The sequence below is a fragment of the Lethenteron reissneri genome, chromosome 24 (assembly GCF_015708825.2).
Source record: "Lethenteron reissneri isolate LAM-NWPU_2019-01 chromosome 24, ASM1570882v1, whole genome shotgun sequence".
Lineage (NCBI taxonomy): Eukaryota > Metazoa > Chordata > Hyperoartia > Petromyzontiformes > Petromyzontidae > Lethenteron > Lethenteron reissneri.
Window position 1 is genome coordinate 18,721,804 of NC_083802.1, and position 14,168 is coordinate 18,735,971.

A 14,168-nucleotide genomic window follows, 5' to 3' on the forward strand; every position below is an offset into this window, starting at 1 on the left:
TCAAATGTCACTCACCCTTGATTTTAGCCGTAGCCGGGAATTCAACTCTGGTTAATGGGTTTACAACGCAGACTAGCCACTATTCCACCACTCCACCTGCATATTTCAAGATCTATTCCACTTAGTTTTATATGTTATCACTTTTTTATTTTATTTTGTGGACTCCCATGTAAATATTAGCTCAACCAAGAGATAAAAAAATGTATATCGTTTTTATTCCAATAGTGTGATTTAAATCATGCCAAAAAACAAAGCATGCATTCTCACAGAGCAGTAAGTGCACCCATATTTGTTAGAAAATGGTCCACAAAAGGGATGTTCACAGGACTCAAAAGGCATCTTTTAATATTTCACGTAATAGATGGGTGTACTTTCCTGCAAGAACTGCTGCGAAATTGTCACATGATAGTGAATTCCAAAGCTGAGATTTCTCCAAATCGAGTGCAAAACAAACATGCGAGTGTGTTTTTTGTATTGTGCAGTCATCAATTCGCTACACTTGAAACCCCGGTTTAATTGCATCCCAGTAGTCATGCAACGTTGGGCTTGTCCGGGTTCGAACCCAGTAAATCCACCCAACCGCCTCAGCCCACCCACGAAATGCGATTTGCATTCCTCACACCTGGAGCAGGCAACGGAGCCGATTTATTACAAAAGCGACGCTTATATAATGTTTACGGTAAAACCTTCCGAGGAGAATCGTAAAAATCTCTCCTTTCAGATTTACACTTACAGTCTAATGAGAGTCCTAATAAAGGGTATTTTAATGCCTGGTTGTAATTTAGCAAAGGCGCACAGCAGGAACCCTGGTATTTATGACACACAAGGAATTAAAGTAACAAGCCACAAGACCACACCATGGACAGATCTTGAGATGGATGGGTCAATAGGGTGACCTTGAGAGAACTGGAATATAATAATACCATAATCACTAATTATTTTACAATGTGTATTAACGTATGCAGTCACTAGTCATAGAAAAAGGGCACCACCAAAAGGTTACTTACACAGTACAAACACCGTTTGGATTTTAAAAACCGATCGAATCTCCAAACACTTTTTACGATATTATGAATTCAGTAATAATATGTTCATTAAAAGAGGCATGTAAAAAGAGTGTGGTTGTGTTTATGTTCGTGATTACAGTATATTGTAACAAGACAGTCGTTTGAAATTACTGCAGTTTTTTTATTCCAGCCTAATTTTATTTACACTTCTTTACCCAGGAAAGCTTCACGGAGTCGCAACTCTTTTTCAGAAGGGTCCTTTCAAGTTTACACAGTGGAGGGCGATGTTGCTGTGTATAATCCAGGTTGAGTAAGTTGCGGATAACCCTGTAAACATTGGGATGTTTGGCCAATACCAGTCAGGACATCGAACCCAGTAAACAAGTAATAGAAAATTGGAATAGGTCCATAATCTGAACTTGTTCAACTTACTCAAAACATACAGAAAATGGAAATGTAATCATAATTAAAAAATATATACCCAGAATTTCAATTTCGTTTGAATCTGGGTTTAATAATGACACCCCCCCCCCCCCAAATATGTTGGGTCCTAGGGCCTCAAAGAAAGTTTGATGTGGCTCTTTACATTCTTTGTGTAGCGACCACAATGCTGAGAGGGCCGAGGTGGTGCTTTGACCTAGCTGGCAGATCTTCAGGAAGGTATGAGTGAGCGAGCCAAATATACATTTGTTCCTCTGCAGCTCGCAGTGCATCAGTGGTGACAGAGAATGGCCACTGAAGAATTACGTCACAGCGTTTCTTCCACGGTCGCTCCAACAGGCCTCTCTCTGCACTACGGACACACCTCTTATTTTCTTGCAAATGTTGTTCGGCTTGTATGTATGTTGAGGTACGTAGCCAACCGTGCTAACCGGAGGTGGGGGGGGGGGGATGGACACAAATCAAACCACATATTTTAAGTCTCAGATCTGGAACTGATGCAAATTAATTGACAAATGTTTTCGTGCACTAGTTTTTGTATGTGCCGTCACTTGTGACCAGGGTGAGACCATCGACTTGTTTTTATCGTGGGTGTATGCCCGGATTGAAACCTAGGGTATCACATGTGTTGGCTCAGTGCTCTGACTTCTCCACCACGAGGCCCCCTCTGGATTAATTTATATCTTGACAATTAGCTTTTCGTTAACACGTGGCACAAAATAACCACCGACTACTTTTAGCAAATGTTTGACATGAATCTGCCAACATGTGCATGTGCTATTCATGTGCTTTGAATCGGAGCAAAGCAAAAGTTGATTATGGAACTGCCGTATAATTATATATTTCAAGTGTAATGAAGTTTACATTTCATACAATTAGCCTTTATACATGGCATACTATTCCACTCGCTTGATGCATTTCAGTTCACTAAATTTTGTTTGTGTGTGTTCAAGCTGAGTGAATTATACAATATGCTTGGATATGCTGATGGAATTTCTGCAGGCAGCAATATTTTTCATTTGGCTTTCATAGCCTCATTCACGCATCCTGACTTCTCATGGAATAGAAAGCTCTTCAAAGGCCGGTACAGAATTGGAACATGGGCAGTAAAATACAGTAGACCATTATAGAAAATCAGGCACAGCCAAAAAACACACTGATACTCCAGGGAAAATATATCCAATGGGTTACAAGAAAAATAAACATTCTTTCCCGTACAAAATTACCTTGTGGACATTTTCAAAAGGGCCACAATGTTAAGTCTCTAAACCCCCATCACAAACCAGGTAATTTAAAGAACGTGTCGTCTTGCAGCAAAACGCAGATTTAAAAAAATGTTGAAAATGTCGTGCATGCCAGATTGACAGTGTGGCCTCAAGTGGAGGTTCTGCTCACATGAGGCGGCGGGTTTCCGTTCCGGCCAGCCGGTCACCATGAGAACGAACACATGGCAATGTTTGCATCTTATAGTCTGCCTGCTCCGTTACCAAGACAACGTGGGGCCCTTTCCTGTTCGCACATACAAAGACGTGGAGGCACGGGGCCCTCACGAGGTGCTTTTGGCTCATGACTCACCCACCGGCCTCTCCTCTTTCTTTCAAATTGAATTCGTTGGCAATATATTTTCAAACGTTATAAAAGTATCCAAAGAAAGCTAAAGACGTGGAAAGAATTCTTCTGTTTGCAATAATTCGAGTAAAAATACAAACGGTCAAGCATTTGGTCTGCGGCATGTACTTTTAAAACATCCAGATATTACTTACACTGTGCAGAACACTCTTTGGTTCTTTCGGTAAAGTCACGTAGATAGAAAAATAGCTAATAGATCACGACGTTTCGATAGCAACACAAGCCATCTGTAATGTTTCACCTGAAGACGATGGCTTGTGTTGCTATCGAAACATCGTGATCAATTAGCATTTTTTCTATCTACGTGACTTCACCGAAATATCCAAAGAGTATTAATTCCTGCAGTCACGAAAGCTTCAAATCAAGACTGTGCAGAATAGTACAACATATGTGCATTCGTTACAAAGACTGCAACATGGTTAACAAACACAAATTACACTGGTCAACACACTTTTTCTGGCATAAGGTATTCCAATGGTTAAAGTAATTTTGGGGTGCTGATTCCAAATCTGGCATCAGTTTTTCTCTTTCACATCAGGTTTTTGAGATATAAAATATTACATTTTCAATAAAAACTACATAAAATTATATTATAAACACACTATCCTAAAAATACAGCACCATATTTTAACACTAAAGCAGTCACTGACTCGCAACAACTTGCAATCATAAGTGACAGAGTTAATTTCGGGTAAAATCAATGAAAATGGGGTATGCCTATAGCATAAAAATGAGATGTGATAGAGCAAATCTGAGATCAGATTTGAAATCAGCACACTGAAATTAGTCTAAACAGCTGCAAAAGTCTAGGCCAGAAAAATGTTTTTTTGTTGTTGTTGACCAGTGTTATATGTCCAACCATTCGTGGCAAATTTACGTGTTATTCTTGTCTTGTTCTTTCTTTAGGATCTTCACGCGGTTGGCCACTTCATTTGGTTTCCAGGGCAGTTGCTCCAAATTGTTTTTGTGTCCACAAATGGCTGTGCCGATGCCGTATCGTAAAGTTCGTCTCTTCCTCACTGAACGTTCGTGCCCAGGAAAGCATGATACTTGTCCAGGACAGAGTTAAAAAGGGAGAGGGTGTAACAAAAACGTGACCTAGCATCAAAATAGCTATTACGCACAAGATGTTCCTCCCAGGCATGGGAAGGAGGCCTCCAAATGAAGCCAAGATGTCAGTTTGTAACTTTGCTGAGTGTAGCTAATTTAAGTGTATTATGGAACCAGGTGACATCCATTGAGGGACGTTATTTGTCTAGCTGCCGAGATGTGATTAGTTTGTTGTACCGTTTGGTGTTTTGTAAAGTTAAAAGTTATTGTATTCTTGCAAAGTGTGTCTTGTGTCACAGTGTATCCTGTGGAAAGTTTAGAGCAAAGAGAACACTTTTTTTTAACACAGTCACGCGATAAATCAGTCCGTCATCTTAGTAGGAATCTAACCCTTGACTTGGTGGCTAGCTTGCCGACTGCAAAGGCGACACAGTCACCAAGGAAACGAAGCTTGCAAAGCGACGAATGCCCTCGCGTGTACGATTACACACGATACACGTTAAGAAAAGGTTCGTGAGGACAGAGACAGATGAGGGGGTGGGTGGACAAAGCATTCGAGCAGGTTTAGAATTTTGACACGATAATGCCAGGAGGCTTTTTCTGTCATTCTTGAATGGCTTTGAGTGGCCACTGGAGGACAACCTTGCCATTACCACAATTGCAGCAGGGGGAATGCAGCAACGCCGTGGAGCACTGTATGGAATGTATTAACGTGCCGCCGGAGGAAACTTTTTTCTGGCTCGTGGGTCAGGTTTGTTTGCTCAGGGAATCACATTCAGGTGGCATTTCTGACTTGAAATAGATTTGTAAAATTGCCACAATGGCTCGATATTGTGACAATTTTGGAGGTCTGTGAGAAAGAGCTTTATAGCTCATCGAATTCCCCCAGATTCTGAGACATTAACCCGAAGAGACGGCTCAACTCTCACTGTCAACAATAGCTTATGAAATATACATACCTCAAGTGAAATGAGTTACAATGTGAAATAATTCAAATTTTAACGGAATCATACATTTGCAGCCAATTTGGTTGCGGGTTATTTTAGCTCATTCCAGCTTAAAATACAATTCTCGGGGATGATGTACAGAATGTCATTTTGACAGCCGCGGGAGGCAAAAACGAAAGTGAGTGTATGAGTGCAGTTGCATTTTTTAGAATGTCATTTTCTGTTTTTAACAGTTGTAAGATAAAATCGTCCATAACTGGTGTTCCAGAATACCCCATAGCCGAGCTGCCCCTGCTGGGATCGGCGGAGTGTGGTTGCCTGCGTGCATTTACGCGCATTGTGTGTACACGCGTGTCTGTGTGTGTTCATGCGCATGTCCGTGGGAGTGTGGATGGGTGCGTGTGTGTGGGCGGGCGGGCTGCCACCCACTCCCCACAAAGGCTTCCACCCACAAGAATGTCGTACGCGCAAGAGGTTGAGGATCTTGCCTGCTGTTTCGCCAAGTGGCATGTAAAGAGCCTCACAAGTGGCTAATGTGCAATTTTACTCCACCGTAATTTGTGAATCGTTAATTAGTGGTATTACTTTTTATCTTATGAAAACAATCAAGTGATAAGTTATTTGCATAAAGAAACGAAGAAGGCAAATTGTGGTTGTGTAAAAAAATTGATTCATTCTGAGGATCATTTTCATTGGCTGTTAATGTATAATAAAAAAGTCATTCATTCTCATCGACAGTACGGTGCTCTTATTAGTTAGTATTTTAACTCACCATAACCTCAACTACGGTGGCATTCGAGGCAACTGTACTTCATCGCAGATGGGACTCAGATCGACAACCCTTTTTAGAGTTAATGATCCTATATTCCGGAGCAAGATGAGCGTTTACGTCTGTGGTTCCCAGAAGACTGGAGGAGGCTGGAGAGGGGGGGGGGTCCATCTATAAATCTGGATTCGATTTACCCCAGACGTGATTAAACAAAAGAATTATTCAAGCAACTGGTAGCACGTGGCAGACAGGGCTGGCGTCGTGTTGCTGTAGGCACCCGTCAAGTTGCGCTGATGTCAAACACCACTTCCAAGAAGTTTCCGCTGGAATGTTCCACAGAGTATTTTTGGCCGTGCATTAACTTTTTCGATTCTTCCTATTTTCAGCATACAACTAAAAAGAACATAGTAGCAGCAGCAGCAGCAGACGCAATTCACCACTAAGTGTTGGATTCTTCATCGCGGCGCCTGTGCCAGGCTAGGTGCACATTGAGACCACGTGAAGTGGTGAAGGTTCGCCGGCAGGAAGGCATGGAACAGGGCCACGCGTTTTGAGTCAACTTTCCGGGGCGACTGCCAGTCGCACCAACTCTCCCACCTCGTCGTGTTTTATCCGCCCGGCGCCCTGCTCGTGGTTGTGAGCTTCGACCCTCCGCCTCAAAACAAACACACAAACACACAGATACACACAAAGATCCCCTGTATAGCCTTAACAAACTCTAGGGCCAAGTGCTGTTAGTGAGCACTTATTAAAGGCAGAAGGGTGTGGTTCGGGCCACATGCCCACGCCTAGCCACTGCCTTGTTGCTGCCTTGCCACCGCCACACGTGGTGCTAATTTAGGCCAAGCTGACTTAGGAGAAGCCGAGGCCAGGATCAGATTCGAGTTTCAGCTCGGGATACGCAACACAGCCAACAGTCACAACTTTAATTACTGAGAGGCTGTCGCACTACGCCGTTGCACCCCTTGTTCTCCACACTCTCTCAACAGACGCGCACAACAGCCGCCGTTCGCCACTAAGTAGCGGTGATTCAACACGGCGCTTGTGCCAGGCTAGGTGCACTGTGAGGCCAAGTGAAGTGTCCATGGCCCGCTGGCAGGCGGTCACGCAGCAGACCCAGATGCCATGCGTTGACGGACATGACTGGCAGTTGCACCAAATGTGCTCCCCAATGTGCCAACTCTTTGCGCTTTACCCAGGATCAGAATATGTATTTGTACTGGAGGAATCCGATTAGCTACCAAGCTCTTTCTCACAGACACCCGCCCGGGGCTCTGCTCGTTGTTGTGCGCGTCGCTCCTCTGCCCTCCATCCTTCACGAACCTCCTCCACAGAGGCCGATCTTGACACTGCTGGCTCCAGTCATCGGCAAGTCCACTCAGCTCCACATCCTTCTGTACCACATCAGTCAATCTGTGCTCTAGCCTGTGTCGTGCCAGTTTAGCCCCCTCGATCCGGCCGAACAGAGGCTGCTTGGGCATGCGGTGGCTGGGCATGTGGGCTACGTGACCCAGCCAATACAACTTTGCTTGACGGAGTAGCTCACTGATGGGACTGTGTTCAGGATCTGTGAGCTCACACAATCCTGTATGATTAAACTCACACACAAGACAAAGATCCCACGTATATCCTTTAACTATTGCGGTCCCCAACCTTTTTGGCACCAGGGACCGGTTTCGTCGAAGACAATTTTTTCATGGACCGTGGCAGGAGGGGAGTCATCATTGGGTCTTTCCCACTCTTCAAAGAAGCTCTCCGGCTACGTTTGTCTTTTTTACTAATTTTGGCTACTAGGGTTAGCAGCTTGTGGGCTTACCAACACTGTGACTGAGACAAGTGCGCATTGCGGGAAAGAGGCGCGGACTCACCGCTCACCTCCTCCTGCTGTGCGGCCCGGTTCCTAACAGGCCACGGACCGGTACCGGGGGTTGGGGACCCCTGCTTTAACAGATTGTTACGGAAAGTGCTGTTAGCGAGCACCTGTGAAGGCTGGCACGGAATGCGAGTGATGTTTACACACCGCAGCAGGTCCCACGTACTCATTTGAGGCCGAGCCGACCTCAGGGAGGCCCAGGACCCGTTCAGATATCGCCACTTGCGTTGGCCGCGAGCTAGAATCGAACTCGGGTTTGCCGGGTTCGTAGCGCATAGCGTTAGCCGCGACATGACCGCTCCAACACACTCGCACGCACACACAGGCACACGCGCGTATACACTCATCCGTATACTGACTCGCCTACACCTGTATTTAATTACACTATGGTGCCTGTGACCATGGCTATCGGTAATGGAAACAACTCAGGAAGAGACCAATTGTGTCAGAATTAAACTACTGTATAATACTACGTAACATACCTTATTTGAAACATGACCTATATACAAGTCTTGAAAGGCACCACCTTCATTGTATAGCGAAACACACCTCTAAAAGAGCTATAATCCTATACCCAACACAATACCTTAATTATAAGATGTATGCTGTGGGAGGTTATGGATTCGATTAATTACTGTAGATATGTGAGAAAAAAACCCTCTGCAGGCCAAAATATTTTACCTATGTTATCATTAACTCCGGGCCAATTTCCCCACCATTTAATTCCCTGGGAGCTGCAATAACACAGGGTGTCCACAAAAGTATAATCTGTTATTAAAGGATTAGAATTAGACAGCAGTTCTGAGCCCGTTTCAAACCAAAGATCTCCCGTGTAGCCTTAACACTTGCCCCTACACACTGTAGGGGCAAGTGCTGTTAGCGAGCACATATGAAGGGGTGGGTGACCAGCACCGTACTAATTTGAGGCTGAGTCGACCTAGGGGAGGCCCAGGACCGGTTCAGATAATCCTCACCGGTGTTGGCCGTGAGTGGGAATCGAACCCGGGTGGCCGGGTTCATAGGACCGTGCGCTACCCGCTACACTACCGCTCCCCACTAAGCCCGGTCCACAAAGCTACACACACACGTGTGTCTGCACTTGGTAGTGTGAAGGTGTTGGCAGGGTGACGAGTCTCGTCCCTCGAAACCTCCAACATCTCCACCACGATGAAGGTGGCGCACGTTGTATCGAGATTTAGAGATGCCCAGGTGTTCACCGAGATCTTGGATGCGATTATTCCGATTGATCCTGTGCTGTTGAAGACCACTCAAGATGTTTTGGCACACATTTCATCCTTCACATAACCCCGACATTCAGCTTGCTCTTCAAACTGCCTGCTAATGTACAATTATTTGAAAGCGGATGCTTTACTTGCGTGGTGGTGGAAAGCGCTCATAATCCGGTGACTTTGAGACAGGGTTGATAGACTACAAATAGATCATTGATGTGCGAGATACTCAACTTGCAGGCCAACAGGCAACCTTAAAAGGCAGTCGGGCAAATAGATCACTGCCATCTCTATGTGTTATCCCTTCTGAGGTGAAGTTTTTCTAGGCATTTTAGTTCTCTATCTCGTGAAAAAATGTAAACAAATTAGGGCCCCACCATCCCAAGCAGAATCCTGATGAAAATGAGCCTTGAGAGTCAAGTTTTCCTGAGCAAAGCAGAGTAAAAAATATATATTTTTAAACGTGTAAGGTCTTGTTAGGATGCGATTAATCCACAAGTACAGAGCCACCAAAAGATTTGCACAACACATTTACAAAAAGCATTGGTGTTAACATGAAAGAATTTTAATTGCCAGAAAAAGAAAAACATCGTTGTAGCGCCAAGCGGATAATACCGAGCAAGCGGAGGGAGGCGGCGTGAGGAGAACGTGGTCCCACGGCGACCATCAGCCACGCTTTTGGAATGGAAGTCGTGAGGCAAAGCCTCCACCTCAGGACGCAAGCCCCGTTCCAGTGTTGCCAGATCCAGAGAATCAAAACCTCGAGGGCCTGTGGTACTCAAAATTGGGTGCATGGTGTGAGGGGGCGGGGGATTCTATAAATCCTGAAGGGGTCATGGTCGGTGACCATGAAGGGGACTGAGAAGAAGAGGCCTCACTCGGGTCAACGTTGTGGACTGCAAATTGTTGGATTTGAGGATCTGTGGCATTTTCAGAGTAGGCCATCATTCGTGTTGCTCTCAAAGCGTTGAGAAAATAATTCTCTCGAATCGCGGCCAACGGATACAAAACCTCCAGATTGTACCAAGAAAATTAGATGGGTGTGGGTCATCTCCATTTCCAAGAGACACTTAGAAAAAAACAATGATTCTCCAATCAACCAAACAAGGCACGTTTGCAAGCATTGTTGCTGGCTGAGGGAGGGGAGGATAAAAATAAACCCTCAATGCTGGAACCTTGAAAACGAAATAGGACTTCTTGCCAATGATAACAGTTTCCTCAATGCAGTATACATCTTACAGTATACTGAGAGAAGTAACCTCCGATCTGGAAACACTGTCCTGGGTATAAAAAAAAAACGGAGGCAGTCAACAAAAACTGTAATAACCAGGCTGGGTCCTGCCACAGCCGTCCTCCATCGCCTCGTGTTGCAAAGCGAACACATCATTCTATATATATACGCGTGTCTTTATTCTCAGTGGGATAAAATATTACCCTTATATGGCATACCGAAGCACCAAAAAGCGAGCGTGTCTACATATTTCCGAGCGGGAAGCTTCACCGCAGCTCTGGCGACGAACGCGCGCAAACCTGCCCGCCATCCGCCGCTAGGGTTTCCAAACACGAGAGATGGTGGTGGTTGTTGTTGTTGCTGCTATTGTTGTTGTTTTTGGATGGAAGCTGCCAGCCACCACCTGTGCGTGCCGCCTGCCACGAGGCACGATTCACAAGTGACAACATGCTTGCGAGCCACGCCGCTGCAGGACATCGTCCGCTCAAGCGAGCCACTGGGATCGTCAACCATCACCTCGATTGCGGTCAGGGGAGCGAGCCGGGGCAGAGATTCACAGGTTGGCAAAACGGTCAAAACTTAGCGCATTACATGATCTATACAGGGGGGGTTATCACCGTCTGAGGTGAAACAAAAGTCATAGGCAAAATATCTCAACAATGATGGAAGAGAACTCCATGGAAGAGAACTCCATGTAAAAGCGTCGTCTCTGCTGTCGTCTATACGACGGAGAACCCGAGAAGATCCACGGCTTCACCAAGGACAGGTTGATTAGCGAAAGACAAAAACGAGAGAGAACCATCCCGGGACCAGTGGCAACCCCGAATCAGGATTTTAAGTTTTCGTGACTGCAAGGATTCATACTCTTTGGTTTTTTCGGTAAAGTCACGTATGTAAAAAATAAAATAAATGAAAAAACAACTAAATTAAATCACTGTGATTTAATTTAGTTGTTTTCTCATTTATTTTATTTTTACCTACGTGACTTTATCGAAAAAACCAAAGAGTATGAACCCCTAATCACATCGCCTGGGGCCGATTTGCGCCTCTCCTGGGGTTGTCAGCGGCCGTGGGGACACGAAGCTGTGTGGGGACTCTCTCTCTCCAAAGATGGATTTATAAAAAAATGAAATTGGACATTAATCATCAACGAGTGAATCTGGCCCACGGCGGAGTCATGGGGGGGGGGGGGGGGGGGTGGACACGGACCGAAGAGGAGTTTGAGGGACTGGAGGAAGACGGCGAAGGACACCACCACGCCACGGCCGTGCCGACGGCGGGGCAGGGTTGAGGGCGGATGGGAGGTTTCCAAGCAAAACAAAGTTCGTAAAAGCGAGCGAGTTCTCGAAACGAGGCACAGAGGTGTTGGTGGTGGCGATTCGTGTTTTGCATCGTTATACGCTGGAGTTAAGCTGGAAAGTGCCAAGCCATACGAGATATTTGTAAGAGCATTTTGACAACAAAGACACCATTCGATCACAGGAATGTGGGCATAGCAACGCCGAAAAATCAAAATGCAACGAACAAAACCGTTTCATTCAGGAACGAATCCAGAAGCAATGTTGTAACACGCGCGCAGACACACCGTGTGTACACTGTAATACGTATACATATCCCCACCCCTCAACTCAAAAGTATATAATAAGCGCATTGTGTTCACATATAACCGTTAAGCAACCTCAAAAACAGAACATGCAGTTGCCACGAGATGCGATGGCACACTGCACGGCAAAGCCCAACACACACACACAGGTAAGAACGTCAACCTAGACCTCCACATGCATGTTACTACATGTAAATAAGGCATCCCCGTTGAACGGGAGAGCGGAGGGACACACCAAATTAAGAACAAACGTGTTGTTGTCACGTTCCATTCCCGCCACCCCGACCCCTCAAAAAATAGAAAGTTTTGCAAATAATATATTTTAGCATTTTAAAAAATCACCAATTACATCCAATTTGTGCCATCGGAGAACAGGTTGCCAGGTGACACAATGTCCCTTTACAGCCCCTACAGCAATGGTCCTGGAATTACACCGCATAAATATTTCTCCCTCGAAACGACCGCCGAGAATGGGTGCCGATCGACGCTCGGTAGCACCGTCGGCTTCTCTGTTGACATTCGGTCGCAAACCTACCAACAGCTGCGACAGCGGAACCCACATCCAACCCCGTCAATTGTCGCGCCGGGCCCATCGGTGTGACCAAATCCAAAGAAACTTACCAAAATCTTACGAAAACCCCCGATTCGTTCAAACCTCAAATGACCACCCCCATATTGTTACCCATAATCTCCAACAGCCATTACTGGGCCAATCTTCCCTGCCCAGCCAAGTTGGAGTCCCCCGCCCACCCCCCCTTCTAGAAAGGCCACCGCAAGGCATTATCTGCGCAAGAACGAGGCGAGGCTGCCTCGCGGCACCTGGCTCGTCTCGACGCGCTGCGTCGTCACGCTCGTCATGCTCTTCACGCTCGTGCCGCTCGCCTGCTGCGCCGTCGACAGGCGGACGGCGGCGACGGCCGCCTCGCCGCCGCCCAAGTGAATTCCGCCGCGGGGCTCGGGCGAACCCACGCCGGCCGAGTAGATGCCGAGACGGAGGATGGCCTCGTTGGGCTCGTTGGGCCCGCCCGACCTGGACTGGCTCGCGGCCGACGCCCTCGCGGTGGTGGCCTGCGAGCGGGTCGCGGAGCCGGCGCGGCTCGACCGGGACGAGGAATTTCCGCCGCCGTCGCCGCCGCCGCCGGGCGTGTTGTGCTTCACCGTGCGGGAGCGCAGTTCGTACTCCGAGATGGTCTCCTCTGTCGAGTCGGCGCCGCGCTCGGCGCCCTCCTGCTGGTGCGTGGACACGACCCTGGGTTTTGGTTTTTGAAGCCGTGCGGCCGTCGGTGCTGGCGGCGCCGGTGCGAGCACGGGGCTACACCGGCTCGAATGCCGGGCCGCTCTGGCCGTCCCCGCCTGGCGCCAGGCACGACGGGAGCTTTCGCTTGCCAGAGTGGCACGGCGCAAACCGGACGGCGCCGTCGCTGAAGGACCAGCGAGGGACGCCTGCACGGCGGCTGTGCGATACTTGTAATTTGACACGGAAAGGACCACACCTCTGAATTGCTGTGGCCGGTATATTGCCGAGTCGCACTGCAACATGGGGGGTGCGAGCTGCTCGTGCATTGCACTCTGAACCCGGTGAGCCGAATTCGATGCCCAGCCATGGTTAATAATGGAGAGAGAGAGGTATCTGAACCGCATTCACCAACCCGCACTGACCAGCCGTGGTGAAGTAGGATCAAAGAGCCCCGTGTCCGATGGGGTAATGAGATTGGGGAAACCGTCATCCAGCAGTAGATCGACAATGGGTGGTAAATAAAAAAAATTGAAACACTACCATCGTCTCATGGACAGACTGACCCCTGTCACGGTGATGTGTCATTTCCACCACTGGCTCAGGGCTGCTGACGTCCCCAGTTCTCGTTTGAGCAATGCACTGGGATTTATAATGTGACAACATTGCACGGTAGATTAGAATCAAATCAGATTGCGACTGTACCTCAAAATGCAGTTCGACAACCAGGGGCGGGGGGGGGGGGCGGGAAATCGTGAGCACCGTGGGAGGTGTCGCGATTCCAAGGAGAACGAGTCTCGTTCCGACTGCACACGGCCGCTAAGCTCACGAGCGTCGTCATCCACCGTGGATCTCTCCACTGCTGGATAAATGCCTCCCGAACACGGGACCATCTCCCCGCGGGGCCATCTAGGAGATGCGTGCGAGTGCAAATCTCTCGCAGGCGATCGCTCCGGTCGTGGGACAGCGCCGAGGCGTGCGGTGCCACCAAGCCCCAGCCGGCTCCCGTGGGCACGCGGGCACGGGGGTGGGGGCAGAGCGGTGGCGCAGCGGTCGGTGCAGGGCACTGCGATACGCGCGCACAACCAGACCGGCAACAGGACAACCCCGGCACGGTGCACCGTAACGAGAGAGCCTGCGGCAAGATCCACAGGC

General features: G+C 47.7%; 1 protein-coding gene across 1 annotated transcript in view; it reads right to left on the bottom strand.

Annotated features, from left to right (window-relative positions):
- Positions 1-9,494: 9,494 nt before the first annotated feature.
- LOC133346729 (lamin-B2-like) overlaps positions 9,495-14,168 on the bottom strand; it is a 32,978-nt gene continuing 28,304 nt past the window's right edge. Inside the window, 1 exon segment of the mRNA XM_061558551.1 lies at positions 9,495-13,006. Coding sequence (XP_061414535.1) covers positions 12,560-13,006 — 447 coding nt within the window. The 3' untranslated portion in view covers positions 9,495-12,559.